Here is a 26,860-nt window from a genome sequence, read left to right on the forward strand (position 1 = left end):
TTATTCGTTATTTATATATTTATAACATCTGTTTGTGACTAAATAACTTTTAGACTGTTGCTGCATGGATATGAATATATTCTCTCTCTTGAGTAGGATGACATATTCAGGCTATTTCTGTAGCACTGTGTACAATCGTGCTCTCCTGAAGTAAGCACAAGTGCTTTTAAGGGATTTTCTTTGATTCATATTAAAATAAAATGGCCCATGGTTGAGTGATAGACTTTCCTCAACACCGTACTGTCCTCAAAGCCTTTGGCAAACACAAGTGAGATTAATGAACTGACTACAGCAAGCTGGTTAGCTGATTCACAGAACCGAAATAAACATAATAAACAATAAACACAGCAAACATCTAACACAGGCTCGTAAGAAAACCATATCCGCTTTATTTTATTTTGAATCATGCACATGGTTTGTACACGGTTCTTTGGAATATTCATTGCCGATTAATGTGTAAATTTTAGCTTTAATTCTTCAGCCTGCTCTCTTTGTTTATGTGTGATATCATTGTCCTCAGATTCCTAAGTCTCCAAAGAAATTGGAACATGTTGAACCTGTGTCTGTGCTCAGAGGGCTGCAATAACTCCCTTTCAGAGTCTGATTGGTAGAACCAGGGTGGATGTGGAAATACCTGGAGACTCTGACAAGTCTGAAGCACCAACAAAATCAATGTTACAGCCTGTCTGTAAAAACATTGCCTTAACATCTATCTATCTATCTATCTATCTATCTATCTATCTATCTATCTATCTATCTATCCAAACGCATTCAATACGTCTAATATTAATTCTGAACTTTTATACAAAGATCAATGTCATACAATATTAAACTTTTGTACTATGTTTATTTTCTGTAAAGATGCTTTGAGACAATGTCTATAGATTAAAGTGCTATACAAATAATTTTGAATTGAATTGTAATTACATACTGCTCTTGCATTTGACCTACTCCAAGGGCACAGACATACCTAGAGACCTACAGTACCTAGACTTTCTACACTAGATGTAGTGTGTTTTGATTACTGCATTGTGCTTTAGCTGCTTTGCTAATTCCCTGTGGAATTTTGTGGATGTGTAATAAGGAAACTGAGGTAAGCATTACACTAATCCTGATTTGTGTATTGGGAAGTGTAGTTAGTATTCTCCTGCAAGCATGTTTCAGTCTTAAATTCTCTGATTGGTAGCTAATTTACAATTAGCTGGTAGCTGGGAAAATGTCTGTAAAAAAGCTAAGTCCACTGTATAATAGAAGCTATAGACAAATGAACTACAAATAGACAATCAAATTACTACAATATCAGCATTTTGGTTCACATCAGTGTTATTTGTAGCCTTTCCACCACTTTCGAGATTTTTCAGAACTAATTGGCACTCTAGAAAGGGTGCAATGGGTTCACAATGATCTGTCCACACAAGCAAGTCAGCTCCCAGCTTAGACAACACATGAAATCAAATCCTCAGCTCGATATAGAAACCTCTGCCAAGCGTGAATGTTGGATCGTGAGCGAGCCTTGATGGACTTTTGCTTTAAATAGATAACGTGAACTTGGCTAGAGAACATCTCAAATTGGCAGTGAAGGATTCCTCACACATGCTGAAGTGATCACATCTGAAAAATACAACAATAAAAAAGAAAGAAAAGAAAAAAAAACATGTTAATATTTTATGAAATGGTTTATATACAGCTGTGGCAGTAAATGGCATTAAAATGGTCAAATCTGTCAGAACGTGTGTATAAAGAGTAACCCCAACCTCCGGCAATGGGAAAAATTTTGAAATCTGTATAGTTGTCATTTATTTTATTGTATCCTGTATCGATTTTTTATAACCATGTTGGTCTTGCACACTTATTCCAAGTAGAAAGTAAAATGCTGGTGTATCCATAGACTGTAGAACAGAAACATCATCTGATAAAAATGTAAAATTAATGTTAAGTGAAAAGAAAAAACTTCCTCCTGTGACAAAAAGGCAACATGATCCACTTACTGTCTTCATTAATTCTACTGTAATGTGAGTGTGCAGACAGTTGACATGGGGAAGGTCAAGACATGGCACGTCTTGAAGCTTCCTAAGAGCTTCATATACTGGTTGTACATAAAAATTAGCTTATGTTAGAGTTTTGGAAATTCTTTGGGAAAATGTCAAATTAAGTAGGTACCATGCGATGGACTAAAGATGTTGACTTGGGACAAGTGTTTGCACTAGGGACATAATGTAATGATGCTGTTTGTATCTGCTTTTGTTTAGTGCAACAAAAACCCATCTGTAATTGGATTTGGATTTAAACCCAAAGTGGGCAAGAGCTAAACATGAAGTGTTTATAAAATATGAAACCTACCACTATGCCCCTAGAAACACTAGGAAACGCTGGGAAAATCCGAGAGATAAAAATACGAGCACCGTCAGCATGGTCTTTCAATTCTGACTTAGACAGTTTCACACAACCTCAGCTCAAGTTTATAATTGATCTCAGTTAGAGACGTGTGTGGGAGTGTTTTTTAAAACTCATGTTTCAGTCAGTTATTATGTTTGCCCTATGATATTTAGGCTTTGATTCTTTTGATTCCTAAAATATAGAAAGAAGAATCATGTAGCCTCAGTTAAGATACCGCTACCCAGAACAGGCAGTTACTAATGATGCTATAAATGTATTGCACAGTATAAGACTTTCACATTGATCATAATATTTGCTCGTTTCAGATAAATATCTGATCTCTCACTAGTGCCTACTTGAGGGTGTTTTCAGACCTGTAGAACTGTGTTTTGATCCAAAACTGGGGACTTAAATTGTTAAAATGGTGCATTTTCTCCTTTGCTCGTTTTTTTTTTTTTTTTTAAAAATCTACCAAAATGTGTTTATGCAAGTTAAAAATGAGTAAACCGTCCACTCATTGGTCCGAGTTCACCTGTTTATGTTCTGCTCATAGAGATCATCCATCACAGCGGATCGTCAGCAGATCGTCCTTGAGCTTACTGAGGCTTTATTTTTAGCTGTACTTATTATAATTTATCAGTTTGAGCAAAAGTCTGTTTTATCTGGACAACATTGTTAAGTAACATGTCATTTAATGTTGGTCTGTTGGGTCTCATTGCTCTCTTACCACAAGTTCATAATCTTCAATTAGGCTACAAGGCATATCCCATGTTTATATTAATGCACTCATGAAATGTGAGCTATTGTTGACTTTGTGATGTTTTCTGTGCGGTGATGTTTCTTTAGGACATTTGGATGGAGTCTGCAATGTCTGCACTTTGTAACACTTTGCCAGACATGAAGACAGTGGGGTTTGTATGTTTTTGGGTTGCATGTTTTTTTTTTGTATTTGTTTTAACACACTGAAAGAAGAGGGGAAAAATGAAAGGCTAATGAGTTTATAGCTGATAGATGTTTATAGCTGCTGTAACATAAGTGACAGAAAGAACTAACTTGTTTTGTTTAGATGTTTGTGAACCCTAAGATGAACTGTGACTATAAATACATGAAAAGTACAACATATAGTTTAAAAAAAAAAAAAAAAAAAAAGCTTCAAACAATTCTAAAAGATTTGAACATTTCGTTGTGTTTGAACATAACATTTGAACATTGAACATAAAATGACATTTCGTTGTGTTTAAATCCCTAGTGATTAACCCATCCTATCACATACGCTGTCCATATTAACACATCCCTAACCACTTTACACTGGATTACCAATATATCAATCATTTTATGTTTCATATAGAAAATATAAAACATTTAAATATGAGTAATAACTTTCCATCCTTTTCTCCTTCCCCACCAAAGGCATTCCCTGTACAGACACTCATGGAGCCTCGGACAGGGAAATCGCAAGTCTGTTCCGTACACTGTGTTCTTACTGTTCTTTGTCTTAGCTCCTGAAAAAAAAAAACAGGTATTCATGTGTCAATATTAAAACATAGGTAGGAAAACATTTGTGTAGTACATTGTGTCACAGTACATTTATTAAGTGTGTAATAAGAGGAATAGAAAAGGCAGTGTCTGTGTATAAGAGCATTACTGTGTGCGTAGTAAAGCCTGAGAGGTTTGGTTACATAATTGCTAGAATAACAGTCACATCTTGTCAACATGGGGGTACACAGTGGAAAGTACTTCATAACAACAGTGTGTCTGTTTGGGATTCAGCACCATCTTGCTGGGTGATGAGTCTATTCAGCTGATATCTGGGGTTTAAAAGGTGGATCTCAAAACAAAGCTGGGATCATATTTTACTAAATTTACTTAGCTATGTTACTATGCTGAAAGAACATAGTAAGAACATACAAAGTGGGAAGAATACATTTAGGTTTCTTTATTGTATTCATGTTAATTCATGTATTTCGGATGCTAGATTAGAAAGTTTCTCATGTTTACATTAAAGGTGAGATAATATACATTCTCTCTCTTTCTCTATCTCTCTCTCTCTCTCTCTCTCTCTACTCTCATCTAAAAATACTTCATATATACTGTACATTATTATATATGTCTCTTGTGTAACTTGTTGCATATGTTAAACTATGGCTGTATATATATTGAGGAGCATAGAGAAGGTTATGTTTAAAGATGGCGCCATCGTGAGGTTAAAAGATTTTCCTGCACATCCTGGATGCACTAATAACTAAATGCCATCTGGTGCCCTGTGTAGAGACTCAGGGTCTGCTGTGAATTTTAAAAATCTCTGACTTGTCTCTCTTTTCTCATTTCTGCAGCAAACCCACACATAAACAGCCTTTGAAATGGTCACAAGGTGGAGTTGGACATGGGTCAAACACAACACTGAGACATGTCAGGAGACAATAGAAGTGGTCAGATTACACGCCATACTCCTGGAAAGGATTAGTTTTGATTGGCTGAATGTCTGTGCAAACAATGCTGTATAATAATACAAGATCAAAAACACAATTATAGTTTGAAACCTGTACTCGTATTAGGGCCTTGGTGCTAATCGCAAAGGGCAAGTCTGAGGTATTGAGTTGTTGTCTCTGAGATAATAACACTAACACAATTGAAAAAGTTTGTACACCCATATGATGGAATCAACGATATATACATGTATGGTAATGAGTCATAATAGTAGTACAAATGTAGTATGATTCTTGCCTCCTAACAAAAATATGACTGTATGTCCACCCTGGGTTCAGTCCTGAGCTCAGGTTACTGTTTGCACAGAGAAAATTCTGGTTTCACTAGGTTTCTGTGGTAATCCTCCACGTAGTGCAGAATTTATGCCTCTAAATTGTCCCAGTGTGTGAATATTCATGTGAAAATGTCCTGTCTTGCACCTAGTGTTGCTGTGATAGGCTCAAGATCCACTGTTCACCTGTCCAAGATAAACCTTTTAATCAATTCATAAATACAGAAATAAATTAATACATGCCACTGTTTATGAAATTATCTCGCAACGCATGTGTGAGGCGCAACAAGCCCACATCTCTCATCTGCCTGTATGTGTCATGGGTTTAGCATCAGCCCTAATCTAATTCTTATATTAACCTAACTGCAAAAGCACTGGACATTCTCAAATGAAGCTGTTAGCTTGTAGCAACCACAAACTGGAGAAAACTATATTCAATTCAATTCCATTCAAGTTTATTTGTATAGCACTTTTTACAATTGACATTGTCTCAAAGCAGCTTTACAGAACATAAACATAGAACAAAAGGTTAATATAAAGAATAATATAAAGATTAATAGAATACAAAATTCAAGATTAATATTAGATATATTTAGTTCACAATGTGAATGTATTTATCCCCAATGAGTAAGTCTGAGGTAACTCAGGCAGCAGTGGCAAGAAAAAACTCCCTTAGATGGTAAAGGAAGAAACCTTGAGAGGAACCAGACTCAATGGGGAACCTCATCCTCATATGGGTGACAGTGGAGGGTGTGATTATAAATATACAGCCTAACAAATGTTGTATTGTTGCAAAAGATTATATCTCTAGATCTAGATCTCTAGATGCCTCAGGATTCTCAGAGTCGGCCTCATCTCAGTGGAGGTCCAAAATCTTCATAGCACGGAAGACGATCTGAGCTGGTACAATTTCTGGATGCCTCGGGATGGTTAGAAAGAGAGAGAGAGTATTAACAATATGTGGATATATCAAGAGTTTATCAACAGTATGTGGTAGATCTGTTAGTGTATTCAAGACAGTAGTGTCTACAAAGAGCATCAGTGTTTCAGAGGTCTGCAGATAATCATAACTGAGCGCATGGCACATGTTATGTTTGCTATATGCATCAGAACTTAAATTACTGAAGTACATTAAAGGTGAGATAAGTTAATACTGCTGTACGCCTCAGAGGCTGTAAAGGATACTTCATTCAGAGAACATCTCTCTCTCTCTCTCTCTCTCTCCCTCTCTCTCTCTCTCTCTCTCTCTCTCTCCTGTCTATACTGTACATTCATATATATGTCTTTTGTGTAACGTTGCATATTGTAAACTATGGCTTTTTATTGTTATGTTTGAAGATGGCGCCATCGTGAGATAAAAAGTATATTTAAAAAAGCGTTCATAACAAAACTTTAAAAAATTAGCTGACGTATTTATTACGTATAGATGTATTTATTTATTTTAAATGTATGGTTTAATGCCATATCAGCAGCAATGGCTATATTCATGACAACATCATTATATATATATAAAATCTATATAATAATAATAATAATAATAATAATAATAATAATAATAATAATAATATAATTTCAATACATTTACAAAAGTATACATATATAAAAGTAACAACAGTAATGAGTAAGTAAGTTTAATCTGTGACAGAAATTCTAAAAATCTTCCAGTGGAAACATTTTCTGGATAAAGACGTTGTCTAATGTCATTTTAATCTCAACAAAGTCGAATAATTTACGATTAAGTACAGTTTAAGATGTTACACAAAAAAATGAAGCAGAAAATTAGACAGCTTTCCTTTCTCTGGCTTCATACAACTTTCACTGATTAAAAAAAATTGCTTCTCTTAACTTCACTGACACAATACTTTATTTCACATTGCACTATGTAAATTGATTCTAATTTTTATACACTTTTTACTGTATATTTTCACATTTTATATTGTTACTCTTGGTATTATTTTCCTCTTTGTGACACTGCTATTATTTGTTGCATTTTTTTTTTTTAATTTTATGTTTTACATTTTTATTTTTGTTTTACTTTTTTATTTTTACTGTGAAAAATGTTTAATAATTCAGTGTCATGAAAAGTCCTTGTCCTCGTTGCAGCGACCTCTATCGGCGCAGAGGAGGTGTTTATAAATGGCTAAAACTAGTTAACAAAAATACAATCATTTGTCTGATCCAGGAGGAAAACACTGTGGGATGATTCATGGATTTGTTATAATCACTAACGGGACAAAATTATTTTAGGCCAGGCACTGTGGAGAATAATTGTAATGGTTGGATATGTACAAAAATGCAAAACATTGGAAACATGGCTGTTTATCAGCATATTATATATTTTTTGTTTCATCATCATCACCATCATCATTCAAGCAAAAAATACAAAGTTGACATACATTTTGCCAAATGTATATTGGCACATTTTATTATAGGTCAATTATTTGGCATATGAGCACATTTGCAAAACAAAAATTTTAATACCAAGTGTTTTTAATAATTGCAAAACTCGTACAAAGGGTGGAGGAGGGAATAGAACCACCAACCTAGCAATGTAATAATAATAATAATAATAATAATAATAATAATAATAATAATAATAATAATAATATGGTTAATAATAATATTTTTATTTCAAAAACAAAATAATTTTGTATAGGCTCCGACCCCAAACTCCTCAGTTGGGATATGCAAATAAAGGACATGCCCAAATTTCATTTCCAGTTTCATTATTGCTTCACTCTGCTGTGGCACTGGCCACTCCATGCAGCCTCTTCCCCCATGCTGTTTTGTTCATGTGTCTGTTCATGGTGGATTGCAAAGGAGTAGTGTCTCACCATTAAAGGCTAGACTCCAGGTCTACTATAACTAATTCAATTCAATTCAAATTTATTTGTATAGCGCTTTTTACAATTGACATTGTCTCAGAGCAGCTTTACAGAACATAAACATAAAACAAAAGGTTAATATAAAGAATAATATAAAGATTAATATGATACAAAAATTCTAAATTAATATTAGACTTATATTTAAATGTGTTTGTATTTTTATCTCCAATGAGCAAGTCTGAGGTTACTCAGGTGACTGTGGTGAGGAAAAACTCCCTTGAATGGAAGAAACCTTTAGAGGAACCAGACTCAAAGGGGAACCCACCCTCATATGGGTGACTCTGGAGGGTGTGATTGTAAATATACAGTCTGATAAATGTTGTATTGATGAGGATATTGTCCTCAAAGACCACATGGAGTTGGCATCTCCTCTTTAGTATTGCAGAGTCCAACTGGAGCTGGTAAATCTCTACATGCCTCAGGATCCTCACAGAGTCAGTCTCAGGATCCTGCCTCAGGATCCTCACAGAGTCTGCCTCAGGATCCTCTGCCTCAGGACCCTCACAGAGTCTGCCTCAGGATCCTTACAGAGTCTGCCTCAGGATCCTCACAGACTCTGCCTCAGGATCCTCATAGTGTCTGCCTCAGGATCCTCACAGACTCTGCCTCAGGATCCTCATAGTGTCTGCCTCAGGATCCTTACAGAGTCTGCCTCAGGATCCTCATAGCGTCTGCCTCAGGATCCTCATATAATCTGCCTCAGGATCCTCACAGATTCTGCCTTAGGAGCCTCATAGAGTCAGCCTCAGGATCCTCACAGAGTCTGCCTCAGGATCCTCACAGTGTCTGCCTCATCTTAGTGGAGGCCCGAAATCTTCATGGCACGGAATACAATGGGAGCTGGTACAAATATTATTGAAGAGTAACAAATGAATGTATTGAGGTATGATTTCACTATTGTGATATGGGAGAAAAGACTTGACGTGTGATCACGTCCCGCTTTCTAATCTGTTTAACCGGCTCTCTATAATAAGTTATTTATTCTTCCCAAAATGGGATTAGTCTATTGCGTAATACCTGGTGAAAGTCAGACACACTATTTTTTATGTCATGGCGTTTCCTTTAAGAACCGGAGCGTTCCAGCTTGAAACGTGACGTCACGAAAAAAAAGCGTCGAGGGAGAGCCGCGAGACACTGGCTCAAAGTAACGGAGGGGCTGAGCGCGAGCTGAAGAGCTAGCCGGTTAGCTAGTGGTCGCCATTTTTTTAAAACAATTTAAGTATTTTAAAGTACTTGCTCAGTATTTTTAAGACTCGTCGGAGCGTTATACTATTAATCGGTTAAAAACACACCGTTCAGAGCGCTTTCCTCGGTAAGAATTGGCGGAATGGATATTAGCTGGCCAGCTAGCTGACAAGCTACCTTCGAGCTAGCATCAAAGTTGCCGAAACTAGCCGAAGCAGTTTCTCAGGTTTTTTTTTTTTTTTTTTTAAACTGTAAATTATTTTAAAGTTTAGTAAAAGTAGGTCACTGCGTTTAGGAATACACAACAGAGAAAAGTGTGCTGTGAAAGCGAAGAAGAGGGTAAAAGGAGCGGTGGTGTCCTCTCCTTGGTCCCGGGCACGATGTTGTCCAACTCACAGAATCAGCTGGTGTTTCCTAACCAGCAACAACAACAGCAGCAGCAGCAGCAAGCTTTACAGCACCTACAGTTTCACCCCAAACCTGCGCTTCAGATAAAGAAAAACGCTATAACCGACGACTACAAGGTCACCAACCAGGTCTTGGGCTTGGGTATCAATGGGAAGGTGTTGGAAATCGTTCAGAAGAAGAACGGGGAGAAGTACGCTCTGAAGGTGAGGGCATTAGCCAAGTGCTAAACAGCTAAAACACTCAACCGGTTTAGGTACACATGGTATCGAGAAGAGAAACTAATTATAATAAATCTCGTTTAAGAAACGTGTTTGATTTTTTTTATTTATTTATTTATTTATTTATTTTTACCTCGGCTTATCACTCGACTTCGATTTGGACACGTTTGGCGATCCCTTTTAAAAAGATTTTATTGTCTTGTTTCGTTTTAGTCTTCAGCTGATCATTTGTTGTTTGATGATGTCTAAGGAAGTAGACAAGGAGAAGCTGTGATCGTTTAGAGCCACCAGAAAGACGTTCGTTTTGTTTTAATGTCACGCAGATTTGCAAATGGAAAATAAATCTGTATGCTGACTCTTGACCAGTCAACGAGTGTAAATATTCATGTACATAATTACTGTGTAGTCTTAAGGGCACTTTTATTTTACATTAGTTAGGAAGATGATCATCAGAAATCCACTACATCCGAGCTAAAGTTAGTGTTCATTTAACTTTTCTGTCTTTGGAGAGCGTCTCAGAGCAGAACCACTTTATTCTGGCTTACTCATAAAATAATGGCATCTTACTGTATGAAACGCTGTGGGCGTTTTGGCACAAGTAAAGGTTAGAGATAGGACGGACAAAATAGTTGTTTATTTGTCTCAAAGGTCAGGACTCACACACTCCTGCAGCCTGCTTCCTCCCACTATCCGTCAGAAGTAGAGTGAAAAAAGCAGAGGCGTTCATTCACACCCTCGCTTCTGAGTGAAATGTTGTGTCGCCAGCCAAGTGATTTCTGGTGTATTGCTTAAAAAACACGAGTTCCTTGTCAGAGTTTCTGTCAGCCAATAAGGCAAACTGCCAACATTCAGCAAATCAGTTGGAATGGCTTGTGTGGTGGTGCGAAAGAGATGCCTTTGAACATTGTGTTAACATGGACTTTGATGATGTCACTGCCTTGTGCGAGATTGTTTTGCTGTATTGACGCTTCTCCTCTCCGATGTCAGATCTGGCACCAGACAGCATTCATCGTCATCTTTTGGCCTGGCCCTTTTTAGCTGCACAAGAACGCTGTATGTCTTACGTGTGTGTGAGTGTGAGAGTGAGAGAGATTAGACTAGACGGATAAAGGGGAGATGGAGACAGTGGCGCCTCTTGGAGAGAACACGAAAGATCACTGAACAGAGGAAGGGAGGTTTCCTCCGTCCATTCTAATGTGCACCTTCAGTCAATATATTAGACGGAAAAAGTGAATTATGACTGACCTGAAACTACATTGACGGTTAAGGAAATCTATTCTGATCTTTTCTTTGAGTTAAACTACTTACTTAAGTTTAAAAAAGTTACATCTGCAGTGTAGCTTAGTTTATTCAGAGTGGTATTTTAGATCCCGTTCCAATTTAATTCCACCTTTTGCTGTTATAATAACCTCCACTTTTCAGAGAAGACTTTCCAATACATTTTGGAGCATGGCTGTGGGGCTCATTTAGCAGCCAGGGGCATTAGTGAGATCAGGAGGTGTTGGGTGAGGAGGCCAGGGGTGCATCCTAGTTCCTCTCAAACGTGTTCAGTGGGTGCACGTCAGAATGCGGAGTTGGCCACACATCATCTGCAACTGCAACCTTGGAAAAACATGGCAACATTTTATGGACTTGCATGTGGATGTTGCCATGCATATGCCAGGTCTAAACCACTTACTTTCATTGACAGGAAATTGTAATACTTCAGTCTACTATAATAAACTGTGTGTCAATGGTTTAGAGAAGAACCATATATATCTGTGATGCTCAGCTACATACAGTTATGTGAAAAAAACGGGCACCCCCATTAAATATTAAGTAATTTGTCAACATGTCAAGTTCTGATCTTGTTTAATTTGTACCTATAGATGAAAGTGATGTAATTGCTTGAAAACAACAACAAAATAATCACTTTTCACTTATTAAACTAAAGAAATCAACAAAATAAGTATTTCAGCAGAGGTAGGACACCCTGTGCCTAGTATTTCCCCCCTTTGGCTGAAATAACCTCAATGAGACATCAACTGGAAGAAAGATTCCGCCACAATGCAGAAGTCTTTCAGCTGTGTGATGTTTTTAGGATTTAAATCCCTTTTTTCTTCTTTTCATCCAGTCCTTGGTGGCTTTACTGGTGTGTTTTTGTCATGTTGCATGGTCTAGTTCCACTTCAGCTTAATTTTTTTGACAGATGTTCCACAGGCACCTTCTGATACAATGCAGAATTCATAGTCTTGCCCTCAAGTTTCCTGCTTGCACACTTTTCATGGTAATTAAAGTTGTGCGGTCTCTTTCTGATAGTAGATCTTTGAATCTTTGACATCAACTGTTTCAATGCAATGCTGTAGGTCCTGTGATGATATTTTAGAGACTTCTTTAAGCATCTTGCAGTCTGTTCTTCGGGTGAATTTACTTGCATGTCCTGTCCTGGCCTTGTTGCCAGTTGTTTTAAATGTTCTCCTCTTGTAAATGATTTTCTGGACAGTGGAATGGCGGATTACAAATTCTTTTGAGATGTTTTTATATCCCTTACCAACTCATAAGCATCAACAATCTTCTTTCTGAAGGTCTCAGAGGGCTCTTTGGATCTCACCATGACCATACCACTTACTTCAACAATTAAGAGCAAGCCAAACTAAATATCTGAGGTTTAAATAAGACAAGCCTTCTTCAAAATGCCCTGTAACAATGTTCTAATTTGCACCTGATGTAATACACCAGTAGGTAAATTTTATAGATTTTACGTACAAATAAGTGGGGGGTCGTTACTTTCCCCCCCCCCCCACAAGAAATTCATTTTTTTTTTTTTTTTTTTTTTAAATTACATTTTAATTTCAATAAATCATTTAAAAAAAACATTCTTTGGTTTTATTTGTTTAGTTATATTACTTGAATCTTCCAATAATTTAAAAAATGAATATCAAATGCCCGTATTTTTTAATTACTTAAAAAAACACAGGCTTTCAAGGGTTGTCCTACTTAACTTGGTGTTTTCCCCCCACTTTCTGCCCTGCTTTTATTAGGACCAAAGGCCAGAGGTATTGGTATTGGTAAATGCTTTAAATAAAGCCGTCTACTTTCACAATCAAGGTTTTTAGTTGTAGTTGCTGAACATGTTTTCAGTCAGGGCAGATTACACATTTATAGACCATTTTTGCTCTTTCCAGTTAATGTTCATTGTCGAAGTGACTAATCGTGTTCGTGCATGTGGCACTTTGTTTATACTTGCAAAAGCATTTTTAAAGTCTCCGAAACCCTTTGGTTGAAAACAAAGCTCTTGTGTGCACCGAAGCCATCGGTAAAAACAGAAGTACGTTCATATGCTGAATTTGGGCATCATTGGTACAGGCGTGAAGTGTCCGAGTGGCAGGTTTTGTGAATGCCTGTCCATTTTTTTATTGATTACTTACTACAGTTGGTATGTTCAGTGCTGTACTTTCTTCAAACAAATGCATTTTCTCCTGTTTTTCTAGAGAATTTAGATTTTAACTCTTGAGTGTATACTAAAGAATTAGTAACAGAACTTAAATACCATTTTCTCTGATAGTGTCTAAGGTTGGCATCAGTTCATCCTGTGTACATCATCTGATTTGTTTATCTGATTAGGCATGGGATTAAGCTGCCGTGTGTGTGTGTTATTTATATAAAAGTGCGGTGCTGCGGCAGACACTGTTCCATCTTCAGCTGTCTCACTGTGTCTCAGTTTTGATGATATATGGGTTAATTGGTTCATTTTATAGTGATGGAAATGTGGGATAAATAACCTGATTGACAGGTAAAAGGTTGTAATAGTTTATGCTTCTTGGCTCCTTTATGGATAAATATTGATTATTTTTTGGCACAATTTTGCAGTCAGGTTTTCAGGCGTGTTATTGTCTGCTGAAAAAGCACCACAGCATGCAAATATAGACAAATTACTTGATTGATATTTATTTGCATAGTTGGAAATGATTAGCTGGGTAATTGGTAGAGTTTGCAAATCATGTAATGTCATCCTTCACAGACAATTCAGACAATAAAATATATTTGATTCTACAGGCAAAGAGATGCTTTGCAAGTCATAATGCATTTAATTGGTACATCCGTAATAATTTAATTGCCTCACAGTGAATCCCTGCAGCATTACACAGCTAGTAATCTGCTCTTTTCACATTTGCTTAACAGTCATTTTAATAATGAAGGAAGTAAGTGAAAAAATAACAAACATGGTTCACATTCATTGCTGCAACGTCAGGTCACCTCAGGTTACACATACTTTTACAGAATAACTTATCTATACACACCCAAGCAGTTTATATGAGCAGGTAGATGAAGATAAGGATAGATTATCATGATTCTTTTGATCTGTAGATTAATTATGCAGTTCCACAAATTCAGTCGTCAGTACCCCAGTATTTTGGTCTTGAAGACGGCGTAATTAATGCTACACAAATAATAAATTAATGTGACCTCTGAAAATGCTGGTTGTATATCTATTACTGCTCTTAAGCGGTGCTTCTGCATTGAGATGAGGTTATTTCTACTGGGATCTTGTGATATTTTTTGGTGGTATTTTATGTTTTCATTTGCAAGTAGAATGTACAAGCTAAAAATGGCAACATTACAGCTTACAAATGACCCCCTGCATGGCAAGTCACACACAGCATTTGAAAATAACTCTTTATTTAATTGAATCAGTTTTCAGACAACTATCTCTCCCATGATATAAAAAAAAAAAACAACAAACAAAAAACCTTGGGAATCTAAAAACAACAATAAAGAAGTGGAGAAAATATGATACAGTGATGCCTCGAATCTGCCTCGAAAATGCTCGTATCTCAAATTGCTCGTATTTCAAAACAATTTTCCCCGTTTAAATGATTTGAAATCCCATTAATCCGTTCCAGCTCGCAAAATTCCACTCCAGTTGTTTTGTTCGTGTTTTGAATATGAAAAATGTACAGTACCTGTATTTATAAATGACAAATATTGTATAAAAACATACAGTAATAAGAGAGTGTTAAAAAAATAAACTGGTTTTACTATACGGAAGATGCGCACAGAGGTTGAGGGAGGAGTAAACAGGAGGAATTTTGTCTCGCACGTACACTTTTGCTTTCGTTCACTTACTCGCTACTGTACACTCTTAATGCTACTTTACACTTAAATGGAACTTAACTAAACCACTAAAATTAACGAACTTAAAATAAGCATCGCGTTAGTTCTGGCAGGCCACGTCGTCAAGCGTGCATCAGCTGTTCACGGCGCGCACCAATCCGGTTACAACATCCATATTACCCGGACATTTAAATTCCCATTCATAGAGCCGCTCTAGTGCTTCGCTGATGCTGCGATCTAAACTCCCTCCTCCAACCCTGACTCCACCGAGCCGGAATCTGTGTTCCTTATACCAGTTTACGTCATAGATCTCCACACATTTTTCTCTCTCTCTCCCTCTCTCTCTCTAATTATTTAATTATTTATTTATCCATTCATTCATTTATTACTTTCCAAAAACGCGTAAGCGAGCATATCTAATACTATCCATGATTAGTTGTTCTGTTAAATTTTCATTTGACAAAGTGGTCCTGACAGAACTCAAATTCTCTTAACTGAACTTAATTGCTACAATTTCTGTTTTCTTTACATTAATTTTGCTTAATTTTCTTCATCGCTTTTCTCTTCACTTGTTTTTGCCTTTTTTGTCACTCTTTCCTCACTAACATTTGCTGGTCGTTTTAATAAAAACCTGTCCGGTCAGCATATCGGATGTGGTGTAGTCGCACAAGTTACATTTTTTTTAATGGAAATGAATGACTTCCTGTTTATCGGCCATCATTTGTCGTGTGCAGTGGAAAGGCGGCTTTAACTGAGTGAGACACTTGAAGCTGAGGAGGGGGAAACAGAGCACACGTGGTTGTTGGGGATCTTTGTTTCAGCGGCGGCTCGGATGCTCGTATCTCAAAAATTTGCTCGTATCTCAAGACAAAAATTTGTTCAAATCACAGCTCGTATCTCAAAAAATCTTATGTCAAAGCACTCGTATCTCGAGGGATCACTGTACTTTAGTGACCTGACCAAGAATAGCACATCCTCTTTAAATTGATGAGAAGACCAGAAGAAAGCTGGACAGGACAAGCAAGCAACATTAAAAGAATTCTAACAATTTCTGGGAACACTGGTTGCTCCCTACATCTGACAGCAATCTTAAGAATTTTAGCACAAAACCCAAAGGGTCCTGCTAAAACACTTTTAAGACGAGGAGGGCTTTCATGTATGGTAGCGACCTGAAGCAAACCGCCAAATTAACAAAAGAATGGCTTTACCATACCAACTATATGAAGGTTTTGGAATGGCACAGTCTTTGGCAGTTAGAATGTATCACATGAAATATAATCAATAATATAAAGACAGAGTAACTGCTAATTCTGAGGATTTTAGGACTGGACAGTGTCATAATTAGAGGGTAATAAAATGATGGGTTATGGCAACCAATCTCACAAACCTTAATATGTTTGTGTTGTAATCTAATGTACCTATTTTTCTCATTATCTTTGATTGCATAAACCTGAATAAACAGCAGCAAGTGTAAGTTTTTATATAGCATGCAAAGAACTTCCTGCTGTCACAGAAGAAGCTTTCTCACTGACTTTACAGTCAACCAACCCCAGACAATTTCCTGGAGCCCATCCAATAACCAGTGTGCTCAACACTCATCGTTTCTAACAAACCTTTCTAATAACTTTTTTTTTTAATCTTGAGAATGTGTCTGTTGTTTTGATCAAATTTTATCACATCAATTAAAGTTTGTTTTTCCCATTTGAGACTGACGCTGAAATTGCAGTAAGCCAATCGGAATACAGCCACCCTAAAGCATGTGTCTGAAAGAATGATCTGTCTTGTCTTTGTTTTGTATATGCGTGGATTAGGTTCTTGTTTTTTTAAACTATAGCCGAACTTCTTGTGACCCAATCCCTTTGTACATTTATACACACACACACACACACACACACACAGACAGACAGACTTTTAACATGGTGTAACAGTTGTTGCCTGCCACCACCCTCTACCCTCTTAGCATGTTGATATTTCCTGTTCAACCACAAACTTTTCAGAATGAGGACATTCAAAACTCTGAATCAGTAAGCATTCTTGTTTGGAGAAGCTTACTATCTACAGGCCTATCATTTCCTCATTTAAAGAATTAATGACTCTCTTCACCTGATTTAAATGTTTCTCACAAATTTTGGTCTGTTTGACTTTATCTTGTTAAAATACAAAACTATTCTCTGACAAAAGGGCTGTTCACATAATTAAGATTTATTCTGATACTTCACATTCAGCATAATTTGGTCATACTGATAATGTAGTTGTGCTTTCTCCAATGGTTTATATCATAGGTACGCTATAGTATTTCGATTCAAGACTGTGTTGGTTTGATGTAACTTTCATTATGCTGCAAAATATTAATAATTTAAATACAAAATTTCCTGATGAGCTAATTGATGTCAATCTGGAAGGATTTGCACCAACCTTTTACCAATAGTCCAATGAACCAGACGTATTTTCTCATTTGACATTAAAATGCACATGACTAGCAAACGATTCAATAAGAGGAAACTTGTAAGATTGAGCAAGTTTGCTTCAATGGTGGTTGTGGACAAGGAAACACAACCATTAATTAAAAGAGATCACTTTCACTTAATGTCTGCCACTACACAAACAGTCAAGTGTGATAAAGCTTTCTATTTAATCTATTTATTTGTTTATTTTTGTGATTTAATCTCAAAAAGTCCTTCTCAAGAGTTCATGATGCTACTAGTTAGGACTTTGAGCTCCGTTATTTTCTACCCTGTGGAGGGTGCAAACAAAATGAATAGAAAGCCATTTGAGTTCTGCTGGAACGAGATGATCAGGGATGTTATTTAGATTTTCGGTAATGGAAAAATACATTGAAACATTAAGTTTCAGTTTAACAGTGATGTGGTTCTATGCAAGTGAATTTAGAGAAGTGAAAGAAACATTGGCAAGCAGTCAGTGTACAGCATAGAGGGACTAAATCTGGAATGGGATATTAAACATGGAAAATGGCTGTGACTGGTCAGGTGCTGACATACTCTGTGTATAATGTATTTGTGACTAATATGTTCGGCTAATAGGTCTTGCAACACAAAATAATTAAAACGGTTCTTCATAATGGATCTGTAATTTAGATTTCTAATCCCAGCTGTATTGCTTATCCTGGAGTAGAACAGCTGTTAGTAATTTTACCAAAGCCCAAACTAATAATTATGCAGAAGTCCTGATACTGTTTAACATTAACATTTGTCTCACATAACCAGATCCACTGGTGGTTGTGATGGTCAGCTTTCCACAAACCTTAAGCCTTTTAGTTTACGTGTCTGTTGTCTGTGTGTGTGTCTGTTGTCTGTGTGTGTGTCTGTTGTCTGTGTGTGTGTCTGTTGTCTGTGTGTGTGTCTGCTGTCTGTGTGTGTGTCTGCTGTCTGTGTGTGTGTCTGCTGTCTGTGTGTGTGTCTGCTGTCTGTGTGTGTGTCTGCTGTCTGTGTGTGTGTCTGTTGTCTGTGTGTGTGTCTGTTGTCTGTGTGTGTGTCTGTTGTCTGTGTGTGTGTCTGTTGTCTGTGTGTGTGTCTGTTGTCTGTGTGTGTGTCTGTTGTCTGTGTGTGTGTCTGTTGTCTGTGTGTGTGTCTGTTGTCTGTGTGTGTGTCTGTTGTCTGTGTGTGTTGTCTGTGTGTGTGTCTGCTGTCTGTGTCTGCTGTCTGTGTCTGCTGTCTGTGTGTGTGTCTGTGTGTGTGTCTGTGTGTGTGTCTGCTGTCTGTGTGTGTGTCTGCTGTCTGTGTGTGTGTCTGCTGTCTGTGTGTGTGTCTGCTGTCTGTGTGTGTGTCTGCTGTCTGTGTGTATTATAGATCTCTAATTGATATTAGTTTATTATGGCTATAACAGTGTTCAGTATCTCAATGTTTTTCCCTAAGGTATGTGACTAATGAGACACAGTCAACAAAACTTATTTGCCAATAAAGGCTCAATATACCACATTATCATGGAATGTGAAGTACGTGTAGGCTCGTGTTTCAGACCTGTACATTAGCTAGAGATTCTGATGGGCTCGGTCAATGAGTGTGGCCATCTTTCACAGAAAGATTATGATATACTGCCCCTATCATATTTACACACTGCTGTCTGCTTCTAACAAAACACTTTAATAATTTAAAAGTATTTTGAGAACATTTTTTCAGTCCAGTGATTATAGCTTTCTTTTGAAAAGCACATTGTTTTGTAGCATTTTAAAAGTTTTTGTTTGCTGGAAACTTGTGCACAGAATTGCATTTCACCAGCTAGATTGCAACCTTCAAAAACCTCCAAAAGGTTGGGGCTGAACAGTGGGTATAGTGTAAGGTTATACTAAAGGTGTAAGAGATTTTCATGATGTGAACAAAATTTAATCTAAAGAGGCAAATGTATCTCGGGGCCTTGAAACCCACGTTCAAACTGAAACTAAAGGTATTTACTCCTTTTTTCCCCTCTACCTGCTGTTTATAAACGCAATAAATGCAGGAATGTGGTTGGACTGTTCAGCATGAATATATTTCCTTGAGGGAAAAATAAGGTTCCCATTTTGGTCAGAGGATGCCGTGGGTGAAGATTAGAAAACAAACCTGTGCTATTGCAGAACTATTTATAGCAAAATGGTCTGAATAATCTCTGTACCATTTAAGATCACGTGTAATATCCACATGGATTTGGCTACACCGATTGAATTGCTTTTTTTTCCCTTCCCGTCATTTTTGGCTCATCAGTGGCAGCAAGTTTAAGAATACACCAGGAAATACCAGAAACTTCACAATTTGCAGAAACTGAATGAAAATACGGAGAAGTATCTTCACATGATAGAACCAGTCTTGTACAGTAGGTTTTCTATTCATGGCTAGTTTAAGGGAGTTCAACCACCTGTTTCGCTTGAAATAAATACAATACAGGAAACATGATTATGTTAAGTCAAGTTCAGTACATAGCTGTGTGTAATGAATGTTCTGTACACTTGGAGACTGGAGGCAGTTGTCCCTTTGAGAAAAATATCAATTTTATGTAAGCTCTGAATGTTGTGACCCAACAGACATGTGTGTGTCTGTGAATTTGTATATGTGTTGTTTTTTACATTTCTAAAACATCTTTAAGTTAATCTTAATCTTAATCTTTAAGTCTAAAACATCTTGCATTTTACTTAAGGGTCAGACCTATAAGCCTAACCCATAAATGTTTCAGTGATGCTGCAGTTAAACTCCCAAGAGTAACAAAACATGCTTAAATACATTAAAATAAAGATTGTGATTAAGTTTTTTAGTCAGCGTCAACAATTCTATAATAGTCAGCTAAGTGTGGAACTGAACAAAGTGCGTGTGTGTGTGTGTGTGTGTGTGTGTGTGTGTGTATATGTATGTATATATACATACATACACATAATATACGTATATATATACATTTTTTTAATGAATCTACACTAGACTAGAAAAGGGAACCGCCCTAAAGAAGGCTAGTTTCAATGAGGAAGCAAGTGCTATATTTTAATTTTACGATGTTCAAAATAACACATCTGTCATTTGTGATCTTTGCTAAGTTCTCTCTTGTCCGTTCTGACGACTGTTGAGATTTCTAGTTGTTTAGCTTTACCTGCCATGGCAAATATGGCAGCACACATGCAGATACAATTTATAACTTTTTGTGCTAGGTAAAATGTTAGCAGATCTGTAAATCTATTCACAGTGTAGATGCACCACTTTTTTCAGATCATGTGATTAGCTCACATCCTTTGAGTACTTTCCCCATCTTTGGAAAGCATGACAGGTGGAAAAACCCCAGATGGAATCAGATGACCCAGGCAACGGGGAAGAACTTTTTTATTAATGGTCACTATCTTTGGTTTGGCTTCATTCAACACTTTGTCATCTGATGACTGGTGACTGGGATAAATCTACCTGTCGTGCTTCAGCGTTTGTAAAGCAAAGTCCAGTCAGTTGTGGAAAAACATTGAATAAGAGTGGGCGGTATAGACACCGTGTGGACTGCCATGTTACAGATTATTCACAGTGAAACTGAAGCCACAGTGACAGTGTGTCAGCATCCTGCCTGTGTTCTCTTTGCGTCGAAGGACATCTGCTGGTAGATACATATTTTTTTCATTTTGCATTTATTGTGCTTCCCAAAGCGTCATTATTTTATTCAAATAACATCTATTTCAGAGCTTTTACTAAGTGTAAACCAAATGTCAGTTTAAGTTTTTAACTTTGTTTGTTGCCTGATGAACAAAAAATAAATAAATAATAGTTACCTCAGCCTTTTATATAGTGATGCTAAAGTTTCTAGACTCAAGTCAAGTATTTCTTGCCTGACCGTCAGCTGTAACATTTAAAACCATCTGCCTGATATTGTATAGGTTCCTTTTTGCTGCCAGAACAGCTTTGACTTATTGAGCCATGGACTCTTCAAGATCTTTGAAGGTGTGCTCTGGTATCTGTCACCAAGGTGTTCACAGCAGATTCCTTATGTCCTGTAAGTTGAGGTGGGGCCTTCATGAATCAGACCTGTTTGTCCAACACAAACTACAGGTCAAACGTATTGAGATTTAAAGATTTTGGAGGCAAAGCCGACACAGTGATCCCTGTTATTATTTTCCGAAAAGCGTTTTTGAAAAGCTTTTTCAGTGTTGCAGAGACCACGATCATCATAGTCTTGACTCTCCATGCATACTGGTGAGCCTTGGGCACCTATAAGTCTGTCACCTATTTACTGGTTGTATTTCCTTGGCCTTTTTTTTGTTACGTACGAACCACTATATACTGAGTTAACATCGTTCAAGACCTGCTGTTTTTGAGATGCACAGACCTAGTTATCTAGCAGTCATGATTCTACCCATGTCAAAGTCACTCAGCTCTTTATGCTCTTTTTCCTGCTTCCAAGACTTGGAACAATCAAGATTGAGAAGTGACTGTTCACTTCTAATCTAGTTTAGTGATATATTGACAGATGCCATTGCAAAGAGATGATCTGTGCTGTTAACGTCACTTGGCAGTGGTTTAGGGTTTAAGTTCAGCATATAATTGAAGTTAATTTTAAAGTTGGGCTCAGACCATTAGGATCAACATGGCCGTTAGGATGAAATATAATCAGCTATGCCATATGTGCTTTTAGCAGTGAGATCCGGAGATGAAAGATTCTTCCTGACCACAGACTATGAGTTCCTGGAAACACTTGGATTATTTTCAAATAACCTTATGGTATGAATTTGTCAGTGAGTAAAATTTTTTATTTATTAATGAGTTACACTTTACCACTTTTTTGCTGTTTGTAATTACGTTTACTGTTATGGAACGTCTGTCAGACAAGTTAGATCCTGTTATTGTTTACCTTATAAGGGTTGTTGTCTCACCACTCTATCCTCTATATTTACTGACTCTTACAAGGAAACGCAAGATTCCCTCCATGAATGTGAGACAAATGTCTCCTAAGGAAAATAATTTTTTTTAAATGTTAACTAAGTTTATGTATTGTTGTTTCTACTGATTGGTTTATGTGGAGCTGCTGCCATACAAGCCCTAAAATATTAATTGTTACGATAGAAGAAACAAATAAATATCAATCTGACATTTGTTTAATCCACATCTTCTAACCAGTCGGATTTAAGAATTTACTTTAATGTTTTTTTGTCTTTAATATTTTTTTCTCTCTGTCCTTGTATTTTTCATCTCTCCCAAAGTTTCTGTATTGCTCTTGCTCTAGTACTTTATTGCTGATATTTTGTATTTTTATTTTTTATATAAAGGCAAAAAATCTAATGCATCTACAAAGGATGTATTTAATTCAAATGCTGAGTGACAAAGAAACTTGGATTATACTGCAAGCTAAACAGTCATCTTGTTAAGTTAATACCTTGGACTGGCATTATTTAATTTGTGTCTCTCGTCGTCTAGTGAGTTGATGGATGACCAGCTATGGGCAACGAGGGGCATAGGCTTAGTGCTGCACACATGCTTAGTGAAACACGAGGAAGAGAGATTGTATTTCTGGAACATGAGACATTCTAAAACCCTGCTAAAATGCTTTACCATAAACTGCCCTCACATCACAATTCAACACTGTGCTGACGGTTTTACAGTGTGTTCCTTGTGTTTGCGTGGGAGGAAAAATGCTGTGTCATCTTAGGAAATTCATGTACTCATAATGTCTCTTTGGATATGTTACTTGGCTAAAGAATTCCTGCTTGTGTCTTGCTGATGGTTGGTTTTTACAGTTTTTGTAATGGGCTAAAAACTTGGTCATCAATTTGCAAACAGGAAAAGGAAGAAATTAATTTTAGTCTGTAATACTTCCTTGGTTACAGGCCTCCTTTTTAGCAGTGTTTCAGTCTTTGTTTGGGCTGTCAGATGTCTTTAATTAGATCAAGACAGTTTCTTAAACATTTGCTTTAACATGCTCAGTATTCTGACAATCAGCTTGATCAGTGAAGTGCGCACTTGTATACAAATTGGTCAGCTATATGGAGAATTTCAACACCAAGTGGTATAAAACAGAACAAGACGTTTGGCAGACCCACTGCACCCTGTTGTCTCCAACCTCTCTAAACAGAAGCAGGTGGAATATGCAGCGTCTCCCCCTCCTCCGTTTTCCTGAAGCCCCTCACCCTGCTTCTTTTGTGAAGCCATCGAAGGGCTCTTTTGTGCCAGGCCTCTGGAAGGTGAATGGGCCACATCTGCCATCCTCCCACTGAGTGCATGATGGGCTGCCTGAAAGGGCTCAGGCAGCAGATGGGCTGAGATTTTCTGCAGATCTGCTGGTGTTTCAGGCCAAAAGAGCTCCTTTTTATTTTTTTTGGATTAACCTATGGGGGTTAGGACATTACTGTATCCTGTATGATCGTGTGTGAGATGGGCATCTAATTGACACTAATAAGCAACCTCATCGATGCTATTATTTTGGTTAGTAATCATTTTATTATTGCTCAATTGAGTCTAGCCAACATCTTGTACACTATTTGGCCAATAGATTGTGGACATCTGACTATCACACTCGTATGTCAAGCTTTCATCCCCCTTTAATTTTATAAGATCTTCAACTCTACTGGGAAAGAGAGATTTCCAGATTTTGGTATGTGCCTTTGGGAGTTTGCTCATTGAGCATTTGTGAGGTCTCACACTGATGTCAGGTTAAGGGGTCCTGGTGCACTTTTGAAGTGCCAGTTTGTCCAAAAGGTATTCATTGGGATCGCGGTTAGGGCTTTGTTCAGAGCACTTGGGTTATTTTACTCCCAACCTGGCAAAGTATTTCTTTACGGAGCTCGCTTTGTGCACTGGGTAATTGTCATGCTGGAAAAGGTTTTGGTCCCTAGTTCCAGTGAAATAAACTAATGCTAGAGCATAGGAAAGCATCCCATACAATTGTGTGCGTCCTTTATGGCAGCAGTTTGGGGAAGAGCTACATATGGGTGCAAAGATCAGGGGTCCACATACTTTCGGCAGTGTAGTACACCGTGTCAGCCTCACTACAGACTTTAGTTACGTTCTTCACACCACCACCTAATCACAGTGCTCGCAATATGCCTTACACCAAGGGTCATTTGACACATGATTCTGTTGGAGTGAATCCTTGGTGTGGTTTATTTGGGGAGGTGAGCAAATGGCAGTCATGCTATGATACAAACTATCTGAGCATGGTGGACTAGGTCTCGTTCCAAGTGAACCATTTCACTGCAAACAATTCTGTCTTTGATGTAACTAACTGCAGCAAATGAGCCAAACCTTTATTTTTGGTTGTGGACAGCACTTATCCATTCATCCTCTGGGTTGTTATTGTTTTTTTGTGTGTGCTTGTAAACCATGTGTGAACCTAATTGGCCATGTGCCAAACACAGCCTGCTACCACATTTTATTCGGAGGACAAAGACAAGAGGATTGGTTGTATAAGGCCATGTTTCCAAGATTGTGAGTCCTTTGTGTTGCATATTTAATAGTATAACAGTATTATGTTAGCCATTCTGTAATTGTTAAAATGGATATGCTTAAAAAAAGTCTTTTATGAACTTTTATAAACGTGCTAGTCTGACCCAGGCAGAATCTGAGTACTGCAACAAACCTTGACCTTGACCCAGCATACAAAAATAAACAGATAATGGATTTGATACGAAATGTAATAAATTTACTTGATAATTATAGACGTACTCGTTTAAGTTGAAGAGCGGCTTGTTTGCGTTTTTGTGTTGGCATATTTCTGACCAATGATTAGTAGTTCTATAACTATGCTTTCATTCTACACACCCATTAGGCAATGTGTTTGTTTATTTAATACCAAAAGTATCAATTTCACTCTTGGTGACACGGAGGGTGTGTGTTATTTTGTTATTCATCATTTGGCTGCTAGTTTACGTTTCCTCTGGGAAGGGGGGTACTTGGACTATGCCACTCTATAAAAAGGTAATGACTTTTTGCCATATCCACCCCTCCTCACACCACATCACACGTGACACCCACTTTACATTCCAGCTCGAGTCATGCCACCTGCCTCTCTCTCTCTCTCTCTCTCTCTCTCTCTCTCCCCCTCCCCCACCCCGTATTAAAAAGCCTTCACTGCTTTATTAGATATCTGATTTCTTAACACTTAAGTCAAGTTTTACCAGTCCATTTCATTATCATATTGCCTGCAATAGACCTGACATCTGTGGTTGTGTTTCAAAGCTGCATTAGTCTGATGCGAGCAAGCACACACTCTCACTCTATGACCTTCCTATGACGCAGTTGTCTGGAAGGCACACACGCAGCCACTGCAGTGTTTAACTCCTAAGCAGCTGAACAACAAACATGCAATAGATAACAGAAGATTTCTCTTCCTGTGCCAGTAAAACCAACATGTCATAATAACATATTATTATTATTATTATTATTATTATTATTATTATTATTATTATTATCAGGTTAGGTGTTAAGGTTTGAAACAATTTTAAGCATTTTATCAAACATGATAAATTTATTCTGGACCCAGTCCTGTGTCTTAGCAACTCTTGTTTCACTTCAGGCTTGTATGCGGTAGATCACCTTACCCAACCACACAAATGGTGATTTTTTTTTTTTCTTCAATTTTCCAACTGGTGGTTGCTTTCTTGTGCAAGTTCCTCCTTGCTTAAGGAAGAAGCATGTCATGACCTGTTAGATATGGAGTAGTATGTAATACAGGATTTCACTGTTAATAGCAATACTCTGCTATTTAATGCAGCTCATGTAAAACATTAGTGCTAGTGAACTGATACCTTGTGAAAAATGACTTTCAGTGTATAACAATGAGAGAGAAAGGTTTGAAAAGTACATAAGGAAGCTATCTTTTAATCAAATGAATGAGTTGAGTGACATAAAGATTTTGTTAGCATTAAGTGGCTGCTTAGTTTAATACAGTTTAGATTAGCACACCCTACTGTGCAGGGTGGACGTAATGGCAGGCCTTCCCTAGTGGTGGGCATGAAGAGGAATCCTGAGTCCACCATGTTTGCAAATCCGAGAGAGATTCCCTGTGAAGGCCAAGTGCTACAAGATTCTTTCCACTGCCCGTCATGCATAGCTGCGTGGTATAGTATACTAAGCCATTGTGCCCGCAACAAACGTTCTTATTTTGTTAAACGTTGTTATTTTGCATCTTGCTTAAATGTACTTCCAACAGTGCTGACTGTACAAACGTAAATGCTGATGAAGCAGGTAATGTAATGTTACGATGGATTTAAAGTAAAAAATAATGCAGCCTACAGGGCTGAAAAGTAAGGGACCATTAGGAATATGTATTGTAAATAATTAATATTAAATTAACTATGTTGTTTTAGTCTTGTTACTAACTACCTTTATAGATACCCTGCAACATGAATATTCAGTATTCACAGATTCTACAAATTAAATCACAAAAGTGCATTATAAATTATCTCAAAATTATCGCGGCGTGTCTGTGTGCGGCGTGTCTGTGTGCGGCGTGTCTGTGTGCGGCGTGTCTGTGTGCGGCGTGTCTGTGTG

General features: G+C 37.4%; 1 protein-coding gene across 1 annotated transcript in view; it reads left to right on the forward strand.

Moving 5' to 3' along the window:
- Positions 1-9,140: 9,140 nt before the first annotated feature.
- Positions 9,141-26,860, forward strand: part of mapkapk2a (MAPK activated protein kinase 2a) — a 28,515-nt gene continuing 10,795 nt past the window's right edge. The window contains exon 1 of the mRNA XM_060858193.1: positions 9,141-9,815. Within this exon, the coding sequence (XP_060714176.1) occupies positions 9,585-9,815 (231 nt within the window). The 5' untranslated portion in view covers positions 9,141-9,584. The remainder of the gene's footprint in view (positions 9,816-26,860) is intronic.

Source organism: Tachysurus vachellii, chromosome 22 (assembly GCF_030014155.1).
Source record: "Tachysurus vachellii isolate PV-2020 chromosome 22, HZAU_Pvac_v1, whole genome shotgun sequence".
Classification (NCBI taxonomy): Eukaryota; Metazoa; Chordata; class Actinopteri; order Siluriformes; family Bagridae; genus Tachysurus; species Tachysurus vachellii.